Genomic DNA, 12,949 nt, shown 5'->3' with positions numbered 1-12,949 from the left:
TACTATATAATATTACCAAATATAATTCATATATTTATCTGGATTTAATTTCCTCAATTTACTCCTCAAATCTAATATTTCTCTTTTTTTCTCCTCAAATATTAACTACTAGCAGATGTTAAAACAATTTAAATTATTGTTATGAACAATCTATAATGGTATTAGGCCCCATCATCTTTCAACTTTGGCACAGGCATGTAGAAAGAATCAGAGGGAAGTGGATGCTGATGATGATGCAAATATGCAATTCAAAGTGTGTGGTGCAGCCAAGGATTGAATGAGGCAAAAACCAGCGCGTGCTTGTCACGCGCTTAAACGTAAACTGGAAAAGTGGAGAACCGAATCCAATCAGAATATTTTCCCATTCGTTGGACACTGTTTGGATAGAAAATGACTTCTATAACTTGATTAACTTCTACTTACATTTGTTTTAATCTTTTATGTAATATTATAGAAAGCAGAATAAATTCATTTTCTTACCTTTAAATGATTATTAATATCATCACTTAAAATTGCATGTTAAATTGTTGAATTGATTTATTACTTTTCTCTTCTTTTTTCTTTCTTTTTTATTTATTTATTTTTTTGGTTTTTTGATATTTCGAAATCCGACATGATAATGATTAATTCGTCGTGGACCTAAGACTGACAAACGGAGCTAAATCTGTCGGGTCAACCCGTATAACCTGACAAAAAAGGTAGGTCGGACTGGAAAATTAGGACTGCCAAAGAACGAAAGCCTATCTAACCTGCACTGCTTAAACCACGGGTTTCGGCGGGGTCGAACGGGCTTCCCCGCCGGGATTATTTTTTTGGCAAAGAGGTATTTTTGCAATTTTTTTTTGCCAAAATTCAACTTCTTCCAATCCAATTTACAAGAGTATGAAGATGAAAATTGAGAGTTTTGGATTATGTTTATGTTATTTTGGAGAATATATTTATAATTATGTTTTTGGATTATGTTTATTTTACTTTGGAGACAATATTTATAATTACAAAGACTTTAATATTTGTGAATATAAAAATATAATTTTTTAATGTTTTTAGAAATTATAAATTTATTAATATGATTGTGAAATTATATATATTATTTAGTAGTTAATAGTTAAAAAAAATAGAGTCCGCCAGCTCGCCAACCTGTAATTAAGCGGGACGGAGTGAAATTTTAGAATCGTCTCATTAGACGGAGCAGACCAACCCGCCAAAAGACAAATTTCTGGCGGGACGGAACAGGACGGACTTCCCCACTTGTCACCCGTACTTGGACCTAATTTGCGATATTTACTTAAACAAACAAGTTAACAAAAATCAGTCCAAATTGATTTTTTTTTTCATTCTAAAAGCTAATAGAATGTCCTTGTAATTAAAATTTTGAAAGTTACTACTAATATATAAGATCCTGTCATAAACAGTGACCAGATTAGGATCAACACTCAATAGGGTCGACAAATGTTTTTTCATTTTTTCTTCTTTGAAGTTGATATAGTATTTTTTTTTTACACGACTTGTATTTTGGTCAAAGTTACAAACCTTCAGGAAATGCTAAAACCAACATAGCTTTCTTTCAAAATCGTTGTTAATTATAAATGGAGTTATGAATGACCTTTTTATCAATTTATAATTAATAATTTATTCACGTGAAAAACACTTGTCTGCCTGCGCCTACATATATCATAGACATAGACAACAACATCACCTTTTAAAGAGGGGAGGGTTTGGTGGAATTAGAGAGATAGATTATAATAGATAATGACTTATCAAATAATAATGATGATAATCTCATTAGTGAAAATAATAATAAATAATAAACAACGCTTCTTAATACTAAACGAGTCATCTTTTAGTTGAATGCCGACTCCACTATGATGTTTGATTTTATTTTATTTTTTTCTTTGCCCCTTGAAGTGCATAGAAAGGTACTTTAGCATGTGGTTTTGAGATACGATTTCAAAACCTATATGAATGATAGATAGATACCAAAAAACATATTTAATTTAGTAATGGAAAAAAATAGTAATATATAACATGTAAACACAATTAGAAGTAAAGTTATGCTGGATCATTAGAAGATTAATTCATAAAATTATCTATCCTGCTTGATTGAAGACAACTATATATAAAATCGTTATTATTATTATGTTTTTTAATTAATTAATAGACGTAGAAGGGTGGACATTATAAGAAATAGCAGATCGTATAACTAAAGATAACGACAACCTTAATGAGCTGGCCATAAGAAATTGCTTAAGCCTTTTTAATTAACCAGAGTCTCCACTATCCATTAATTAACATCTTAATTATGTACACCATTACTACGGTCTTTTTCATCGAAACCATTTATCAGATAAACTGCTATAGCAATAACAAACCAATCATAGATTATTTTTACTTAGATAATGGAAAATTTCATCATCAGCTAGATATAAAGTTGTCATTTTATTTTTATTTTTTACTATATTTCCACCTAACCTTGGAGCAGATATCTTACAAATATATGTTAGTTAATAAGGTTATGATTAAGAATTATATTCCTAGGTAGCTGGAAGTAGCAAAACATATTGAAGAATGAAGGCACACGACAAGAAGAATAGTGACACATAGAGAAGATGATTGAAAAGAAAGTTGTTGCTTAATACCTTGGAGTTGGCTCATGAAATCACATGTTCAAAGATCCTACGTATCATGAAGCCTCCATACACTACTCCCTATTGGCTATTGGGATTAAATAAATTATTATGATTATTCAAAGATGCATCATTGGCTACACAAATAGTATTATTAAAAATAAATAACCTGATTTAATAATCATATCTCAAAGATTCATACATCCTTCGGATTCCTTGCTTTTTCAAAGCACATGACTTCCTCAGTTCCTCCCTTTGCCTTTAATTTCTTTCTAGTTTTTTACAATTTAATTATTCATTGGTTATGGGCCTTGTTAATTGGAGACAGGACAGTGCAACTGAGTTAATGGCCTTGTCAAATAAAAAATAAAGGGTTTACTGAATGGCCCTTTCTATTCTACGGTTTTGTAGTCATAGACTCATAGGCTTCATAGCCAATACTTGTCAGGGACGGTTTTCTTTTTTCTAACTTCCATTGGTTTTTTTTTTGTTTTTTTTTTCTGACAATGTAAATAGATACCTTTCTTCCGTGAATAGGACTCATTAAATCCAAAAAGGCCAAATTACAAATATTTGGAGTGCATCTTCTATCTACACAACATTTGAATTGGTAAATCAAAATTGAGTCAATTCATGAGCCAATTTATTACTGCTTCTCTTCACATGAAAAAAAGTCACTGATCTTAATCCCTTGGCTACTATTAAACAATCAAAGATAAAAGTTCCAAAATAACTACTATAACTTCTCTGTGACTTCAGACTTTCTATGGCTTACACATTATGACTTTCTAGGATAATTTCAAAAAAAAAAAAATAATAAACAACATTCTTTGACCTTTTGGAGGCCCATTAAGCAAGCCAAGGCTTCAACCGCATGATTTTGGAGAGAGAAGTTTTCCTTGCATGTGGCCGCCATCATTACGTTGTCTATTGAATCCCTAACCACTCTAATTCTCACAAAAAATTATTAAGGTAGTGACTTTTCCAGTAGAATTTTTGAATCATTGGATCAAGGTAGTGACATAAACAAATAAGAATCTGGAAGCATCCTATTATGTATGTTGGAATGGACTGTGCTACCATTTTGATCGGTGTTTCTTTTTCAATCTTAAAAAGGCATTTCTCTTTTCATCCCTTGAGCTTTTTTCAAACTCTTTCTTGTAAGAAATCGAAAACCTCGTTTTTGGATCTTTCCGCGAGAGTAAACAGGCTCAAGTACTTAGAGTGTTGACTCACTATCTTTATCCCTAACCAATATTGGATCAGAATCTGTCTAGTAGTTGACACGTTTCGACTAAATGAGATTTTCGACTTCTCTAGGTCAATTCTTTGGCCTGAAGCTTTTTGGAATAGAATAAGAATTTCTTTCACTGCCAGAATGTTTTGATTAGATGCCCTTGTGAATAGAATACTATCATCTGCAAAAAAAGAGGTGGTTGACTTTCAGAGTTTGTCTTGCTACCTCAATTTCTCTTATCATCTTGCTATTTTGTGTCTTGATTAATAATTCCAATAGGATTTTCGCACACTAACACGATAAGGAGAGAGTCGGTCTCCTTGTCTGAGTCCGCGACTTGGCTTGAAGGCTTTGCTTGGAGTTCCATTAATGAGGACCAAAAATGTTGTTGAAATGCACTTTCAGATGATACTAATCCACCGTTCTGGGAATTCCATAGCTACCAAAACTTCCTTTAAGAAAGTTCATACAATTCTATCATAAGCTTTTCGCCATGTCTAACTTGATTCCCACATAGCCCTTTTTTTCTATCGTCTTTTTTTTTTTCATAAAATGAAAGATCTTGAAGGCCACCAAATCGTTGTTTGTAATTAGTCTATCTTGTACAAAAGCACTTTGGAATTTTTTTAATATTTTTGGTAGGATTTGTGTGAGTTTGTTTGCCAAAATGATTGTAACAAGCTTGAAAACAACATTATACAAAGATATAGGTCTAAATTCTCTAGTGTGATTTGGATTTTTAACCTTAGAGATAATGCAAATATGAGTAATATTAATAGAGGAAGGATCATCATTACTATTCAAAATATTAAAGACAGTATTTGTTACAACCTTACCAACAATTTTTCACATTTTTTGGTAAAAAAAGGCTGGCATGCCATCTGGCCCTGGAGCTCTTGTTGAGTACATATGTTTGAATGCATGTTCCACTTCTTCTCCTTCTGTAAAATTTCTATCCAGAACTCCTTTTGCTCGTTAATTCTGTCTTTGACTATGTCTACTGTTTGCTGGGCATCTTTCACACCCTCTGAGGCAAATAACTCTTCAAAGTAGCTAATAATCACCTCATCTATCTTTCCTTCATCTTCATGGACTACCCTGCATTATCTTTAATTCTTTTCACCTAATTCCTCTCTCTCTTTTGAGGTGCTTTTTGGTGGAAGAATTTCGAGTTTTTGTCTCCATATTTCAGCCATTCAACTCTTGATCTTTGAGCCACCAAATCTCCTCTGTTTTTAGGGCTTCTTCCAAATCTAATTCGGTCTCGTTTATTTTTTTTATTGTGTCTTCTTCTTGTTTGAGGGTTTTTAGGTGTTGTAGTTTGTTTTGAAGGATTTTGATACACTTAGGTATATCACCAAAGTTCTCTTGACTCCATTTGTCTAATATACTACCACAAGCTACCACCTTGCTCTCAATAGGGATGTTTGCATTGCTCCATACCTCTCTCACAATCTTGCATGCTTCATTTGTAAGCCAACATTCTTCGAATAAAGAATTATGTAGTGCCTTTCTCTTCTTTCTTTTTTCCCCTAGTAAGTCTACTAGGATCGGGCTATGGTCCGATTTGAATCCTTTCAAGTGATGAACCATTGTCTTCGGGAACTCTTCTTTCCACTCTATAGTTGCTAAATCTCTATCGAGTCTTTCTTGAATATTGTCTTCCCTAGCTTGGCCATTTGTCCATGTAAATGAGTGTCTTACGAACCCAAAGTCTAGTAATTTGTTAGTCTGAACTGCATCTCAGAAGTTTTACACTTGGAAATAAGTAACTGGATTTCCATATAATTTTTTTATTTGTGCCATTATTTGGTTGAAGTCACCAAATACTATCCACAGTTGTTGGAATTCTGCCCCAAGGAAGTTAAAAGCTCATAACTCAGCTGTTTATTTTCATTCTCTGGACATCCGTAGAACCCGATTGTCGTCCAAATCTGCTTTGAATCTTTGGTTTTTACCTCTATATCCACATGATTAATTGACATAGATCTAATATTTATTTTTATTGATTTGTCCCATAGTACAGCCAGTTTGTCTGCTTTTTGTCTACCTTCACCTTCACAATCCATACCTACTATGTTTGCTAAACCCCCCTTATATCTCAGCCTCATAATTTCATCTTCCTTTCTCCTTGGTTTTGATCTATATAGTTTCATCATCCCTTTATTTTCTGTTTATTTTAAGTTAGAATTTAATGAGTTTTAATTGAATTTTAGTGTTTGAAACCTTTTTGGATGCTACTTTGAGTTGCTTTGGTGTTTTAATTATTTTAGGTGAAGTTCGGATCAATTTGGCAAAGTTTGTGTGCAAAAAAGAGAAAAGTTTAGAAGCTGCCAAGCTGGCGCTAAACGCAGACATGGGCGTTTAGCGCCAGTAACTCAGAAACACAAGGGAGCTCTCTGCCCACTAGGGCACTGACGTGAGCAGAAATTGGCAGATTAAGAATTAATTAGAAAAATGGCGTTGTGAGTACAGTTCTTAACCAGCAAAAATCCACTCGTCAATTTAGAAAAGGATTGTCACAAATTTTAGAAATAAAATACTGGGAGTATGAGTCCCAGGTCGTCTCCCAATGAGTTGCAGGAAGATGTACTATTTTATCAATCAGAGGTTTTGAAAAGGGGTTTTGAATTTGTTGAACAGAAAATTAAATTAGAGAATTTATATGATTTAAATAAAATCTTGACAGGGAGAAGATTAATTGGAAGTTCTATCCTTGTTAGAATTTTATCAAGAGCAATTAATAATTAGTCATTGTTTTAATTTAGTTAACCCTCAACGAATGAAGAAAAGTCAAATTAAAAGTCAACTTCTATTCACAAGTCCTAATCCTCTCCCTTGGAAAGGATTAGAGTTAGTGATTAACAAGTCAACCAACGATAAACCAATTACAATTGAACTCTTGAGTATTCTAACTCAAGGTTCTCCTTTTAATCATCTCCCAATCAAGTTGGGGAACTACTCACTCATCATAATTATAGACTTCACAAAATCAATGGAGAAAATAAGAGAAGACATAATAAATAATAATAAAATAGATTAATTAAAAATAAAGATATTCTGTATTAATAACTTGTGAAATTAATCCAATGTCAACTCTGGAGGAATTAAGAATATGGAAGAATAAATAAAAAGTAAATAACAAATTATAGTGACTAGTACCGGAGGTAGACTCTTCTCAAAAGCTAAAGCTAAAATCTTCAAAATCCTAATCTACGAATGTTCAAGTGAGAAACCTAGGAGAGGAGTAAGTTTAGATCTAAAAAACTTGAAATTATGCAGAATGAATTGTTCCCTTGTCTTTGCATGTTCCTTGGCTCTAATTCGTGTTTCTGGGCTGAAAACTGGGTTGAAATGCGGCCTAGAATCTGTGCCAGCAACTTCTGAAATTCTGCAGATCACGCACGTCACACGGCTGCGTCGTCCACGCGGTCGCGTCACTCAGCGTTTCTCGTACCACGCGTGCGCGTCGTCTACGCATTTAAGTCGTTTGTGCAACTTCCAATCCGTGCGGTCATGTCAGGCACGCGAACGCGTCACTTTGATTTTCCCATACTCAGCTAACACACATTCTATCTTAAGCTAACCAAAGATTCAATTCAAATTTTTCATTGTTTTTCTGCTTAAGGCTAGTAATGTGGTAAAATATAGAATAATTGGGATTAACAACGGCTCAAAGTGGTTAACAAAGGTAATTAAAAAGGTTGGCTAATTTGGGATATGTGAGCTAAACAAACAATGGCCTCAATCATATGCATACACATAACACATTAATATTGGACATATAGGATAAAATAAAATTCAGATTACAATCATAGAGAAGTAAACACACAAGAAATAAGAATGTTTATGGTTAAATAGTGTAACCATGTATTTAGGCTCAAAGTCTCACGAGTTGTGTGTTCTTTTAGCTCAAAAACCATGTTCCAATTTCAACTTCAAACAAATTTAACATAAATATTTTGATTTAAATTAGTGAAATTTTTAAAAAAATATATGGTCTTAAAAGAAACTTATTGTCTTTTCAATCAGGTAGAACATGCATGCAATTAACCTACTAATATGAAATCTATCCTACACTAAAGAAGAAAGAAATTGGTGTTAGGGGAAAAGAATTACCTCCGGAAGTCAGGTACTGACCGACCTCTCCACACTTAAGGTTTTGCACCGTCCTCGGTGCCATTTGTCAGGAACAATGGTGGGCTGGTGGCAGTATCTCCACAGCCGGGGCCGTCATGGCTCCCTGTGCTGGTGAAAGAAGTGGAGTCTGGAGTGCCTAGATCCTCGTCAGGTCTATGGTTACCTGTGAGTAGCTCCTTGAAGTACTTGAATCGGCGGTGGTTGCGGTGCTCTTAGAGCTTTACCTTCTGGTCTTGTTGGTCCAACCTCTTCAGTATTTGATGCAGCAGCTGACTGGTAGAAGGTGGAATGTCTGCAGCATCTTCTGTGGACTGGCTGGTAGTGGTAAGTGGTGGTCTGAGATATCTCCTATTAGGGATGTACTGATCATCCCATGGAAGTATGGCTTTGGTGTCCCCAGCTCTGTAGGAGACTCCGGCTGCTGAGACAAGATCTGAGACCAAGGCTGGAAAAGGAAGGTTGCCCACGATTTGCACGTGTCCCATAGCATTCCAGATGTGTCTTGGTAGATTCAGAGGCTGGTCTGTGAGGATGCACCATAGTAGAACAACCATGTCTGCGATGAAGGAGGACTCATGAGTGCTCGGAAAGACGTAATGGGACATAATCTGTGACCATACGTGAGCCTCTAAGGTGAGTGCGGAAGCCGAGATTCCCTTAGGATGGGAACGATGGTATCTGAAGATCCATTTGCTGCCAGGTTGTACGATAACTCTGAGAACAGCGTCCCAGTCAAATTTGTACGCCTGGCACTTGAGTGCGGCTTCTTGAAAAGCGTCCAGTCCTTCCGGAGCAGGGGGAAGATCTAAGGCTCACTGAATGGCCTCTTTGGTAATGGGGATTTGCTTTTGACGGACATAAACAGACTGCAGGGTCGGCAGGTGGAAATTGGAGTAGAACTCAACTACCCAAGAAAGATTAACCTGTCGTGGCTGTCTTTGTAGGAATCCCCAATGTCTTTGTGCAATTTGTGGCTCAACAAATATGGCAATACGAGGTGGAAGGATAAGAAGGTGTTCATTGTTGTAATTCCGAGCTACCAGAATTGGGAACATCTGCTCACAGTAACGATTGGGAAATCGTGCAGTGTCCTTTGCTGGGAATGCTCTTTCCTTTTCATCGACCTTAATAATCCTTTTAATTTGTTTTGTTGAGGGCTTAACTGCAGTTGAAGAAGGCTCTGCCACTAATGCTCTTTTTGTTCCTTTCCTTGCTGTGGATTTGGGGTAGATTTCTCCTTGCCTTTCTTGGTGGCCATCCTGAAAGGAAAAGAGGAGAAACATGAATATGTCAAGGGTTATAGCAAGGAAAAGGGAATAGGAAAGGTGGTAATCAATGCACAGGAATGGATAATGATGTAAGCACATGGTCATGACTATATGTGACAAATCAACAATGGAAATAAAACAAGTGCATGTGATGACAGTTAAATGCAAGGCATTTATTGGCATGCCGGCAAAGGGCATGAGTAGCATAGATTAAGCATTCAATGTCCAAATTAGATTACCAAGTCTTTCAAACTAATAATATGTTTGTAAAAACAATTATATTTAATTAATAAAATATAAAAGGGGTTTTGTGAAAAGCAGGCATTTAGAGTAGTAGATTTAAAAGAAATCTAAAAATAGTGCAAAATTCCATATGGGCGTTTTCACAAACACATAGCATGCATGTTAAATAAGGTATGAAAAATATAAATTTTGAACATGCAAGTAACCCTTATAAAAATAATATATAATTGTTAAACAAGTCCTAAACAATTCACAAGCAACATATAAAAATAATGACCCAAATAAATTTCTAAAACCAATAGAAAGAAGAAAAAGAGAAAAAGAAAAACATGGATGGAGAGAAAGTAGAAGAGAAATTAAAAGAAAACATGAAAATAAGAAGAGGAAAGAAAAAGTAGGGAGGGGAGAAGAGAAGAAAAAAAAAACCTTGATAATGGTGGTAGGAAAGAAGGGGTAGAAGATAGAAAGAAGGGAGGAAGAAGGAGGAGGGGAAATTAAAATAAGAATGGGATGAGAGAAGAAAGGATAATCTGGCAGATTTGAATGAGTTGGGCGGCGCAAGCGACGCAGACGCGTGGGGCACGCGATCGCGTGGAAAGCCCTTAAATGAAACAATGCAGACGCGTCGGTCACGCGGACGCGTGACATGATTTACGCTAGTGGCGCGAGGATAGCTTCGCGCTCGCACAACTCTCTGTTCAAATTATGTTTTGCAAAATTTAGGGTGACGCGGTCGCGTGGTTGACGCGATCGCGTGGATGGCCAGAATGAGAAAATGGCGCAGACGCGTGAGGCACGCGTTTGCGTTGCAGGGCTTGTGCGACTAGCACAAGTGCAGCCCAGCTCCAGCACAACTCACTGCCATACACCATTTTACGTCGAATTGCAGAGCCATGCGGTCGCGTGGTTGACGCGGACGCGTGGGGAGGCCTTGTTACGAATGACGCGATTGCGTCATCCACACGAACGCGTGGATCAAATGGTGCCAGGGGCACACCTCCAGCCACATACTTGCACAACTCTCTGTCTCTTTTCTATAATGATGCGAAGACACTATGACGTGAACGCGTCAGCGATGCTGGCGCGTTGCATGCCGTTCACACCATTTTTTTAAGTAGAAATATGCAATATGCAGTATGTGGATGAGATGCAAAAGATAGGCATTTGTACTGAGAAGAGTTATTGATGAGGGAAGATAAGGAGAGGAGAAGGAACGATCATACCATGGTGGGTTTTCTCCCACCCAGCACTTTGCTTTAACGTCCTTAAGTTGGGCACTCCACGTGCTCAGTCTTCTACTGTGGGTGGATCTTCCAAGAGGAAGATCTCTAGTTCCTGGTTTTTCGCCACCTTTTCACCATGGAATAACTTCAAGCGATGTCCATTGACCTTGATAAGTTCAGAGCTTGAAGGATGGCTCAAGTGAAAGACTCCGTATGGTTCCACCTTCTCTACTCGATACGGACCATCCCATCTGGATCTCAGCTTGCCTGGCATGAGTCGCATTCTGGAGTTGTAAAGTAGGACTAAATCCCCTGGTCGGAATTCTCGTCTCTTAATGCTCTTGTCATGTACAGCTCTCACTTTCTCTTTATACAGCCTAGAGTTTTCATAAGCTTCAAGGTGAAGGCTCTCTAATTCTTGTAGTTGCAACTTCCATTCAGCTCTGGCTTTCTCATAGTCCATGTTGCACTCCTTTACCGCCCAGAAGGCCTTGTGTTCTAATTCGACTGGGAGATGACAGGCCTTTCCATAAACCAAGCAGAAAGGACTTATCCCAATTGGTGTCTTGTATGCTGTCCGATATGCCCAAAGCGCGTCATGGAGCCTGGTGCTCCAGTCCTTTCTATGAGGCTTGACTACCTTTTGCAGTATGCGCTTATTTCCCTGTTAGACACCTCTGCTTGCCCATTAGTCTGGGGGTGATAGGCTGTTGATACTTTATGAATTATCCCATGACTCTTTAGTAAACCTGTTAGTCTCCTGTTATAAAAGTGAGTGCCTTGATCGCTCACGATTGCTCGTGGTGATCCAAAGCGACAAATAATGTGGTTTCTAACAAAGGAAACAACAGTGTTAGCATCATCAGTACGGGTAGGAATTGCTTTCTCCCATTTAGAAACATAATCTACAGCTAACAATATATAAAGGTGGCCATTAGAATTTGGAAATAGACCCATGAAGTCAATGCCCCAAACATAAAAAATTTCACAGAAAAGCCTAATTTGTTGAGCCATTTCATCCCTCTGGGATATATTACCAAACCTTTGGCATGGAGGACAAGATTTACAAAGGTTAGCAGCATCTCTAAAAAGAGTAGGCCACCAGAATCCACAGTCTAAAACTTTTCTAATAGTTCATTGGGGGCCAAAATGTCCTCCACTCTCAGATGAGTGGCAGGCCTCTAAAATGGATTGGAATTTCGATTGAGGTACACACCGTCTAATTACCTGGTCAGCACCACACCTCCATAGATATGGGTCATCCCATACATAGTATTTGGACTCACTTTTCAGCTTGTCTCTCTGATGCTTAGTAAAATCGGGAGGAAAAGTATGGCTAACTAGATAATTAGCTACAAGTGCATACCAAGGGGCTACATCAGATACTGCTTGTAAGCTATCAAATGGGAAATTATCATTGATAGGAATGGAGTCATCTTTAATGTGCTCAAGGCGACTCAAGTGGTCAGCCACTAAATTCTGGTTACCACTCCTATCTTTAATTTCCAGATCAAATTCTTGCAATAGTAGCATCTAACGTATTAGCCTTGGTTTAGACTCCTTTTTAGCTAATAAATATTTTAGAGCTGCATGATCTAAGTACACTACTACCTTAGTACCAAGTAAATAGGCTCGAAATTTATCCATAGCAAAAACAATAGCTAGAAGCTCTTTTTCAGTAGTAGTGTAATTAGATTGAGCAGCATCTAAAGTCTTAGATGCATAAGCAATTACAAAAGGGTCGTTACCTTCATGTTGAGCCAGCGTTGCTCCTACTGCATGATTGGAGGCGTCACACATGATTTCAAATGGTTGACTCCAGTCTGGTCCCCTTATAATCGGAGCTTGAGTCAAGGCGGTCTTTAGCTTATCAAATGCTTGTTTGCAATCCTCATTGAACTCGAACTCAATATCTTTCTGCAGTAGCCTGGATAAGGGTAGTGCTACCTTACTGAAGTCCTTAATGAATCTCCTGTAAAAACCTGTATGGTCAAGGAACGAACGGACTTCCCTCACAGAAGAGGGGTAAGGTAAACTAGAAATAACATCCACCTTTGCTGGGTCCACAGAGATACCAGTGTTAGAAAGAACATGTCCTAGAACAATACCTTGTTTTACCATAAAATGATACTTTTCAAAATTTAAAACAAGGTTTGAACTAACATACCTATCCAATACTTTAGATAGACTATCCAAGCAAAGGTTAAATGAATC

The 12,949-nt window shown here is 37.1% G+C and overlaps 1 protein-coding gene across 1 annotated transcript; it reads right to left on the bottom strand.

Annotated features, from left to right (window-relative positions):
• Positions 1-10,799: 10,799 nt before the first annotated feature.
• On the bottom strand, positions 10,800-11,198 carry LOC130957455 (uncharacterized). Its single transcript, XM_057884313.1, has one exon. The coding sequence runs from the start codon at positions 11,196-11,198 to the stop codon at positions 10,800-10,802; it is 399 nt and encodes a 132-aa protein (XP_057740296.1).
• Positions 11,199-12,949: the final 1,751 nt, after the last annotated feature.

This window comes from Arachis stenosperma, chromosome 10 (genome assembly GCF_014773155.1).
Source record: "Arachis stenosperma cultivar V10309 chromosome 10, arast.V10309.gnm1.PFL2, whole genome shotgun sequence".
Lineage (NCBI taxonomy): Eukaryota > Viridiplantae > Streptophyta > Magnoliopsida > Fabales > Fabaceae > Arachis > Arachis stenosperma.
Note: the sequence above shows the minus strand (reverse complement) of the source record. Positions and strands in the feature narration are given on the sequence as shown.

Coding starts and splice junctions, on each gene's coding strand:
- LOC130957455 (XM_057884313.1), bottom strand. CDS start 11,198: ATGGACTATGAGAAAGCCAGAGCTGAATGGAAGTTGCAACTACAAGAA.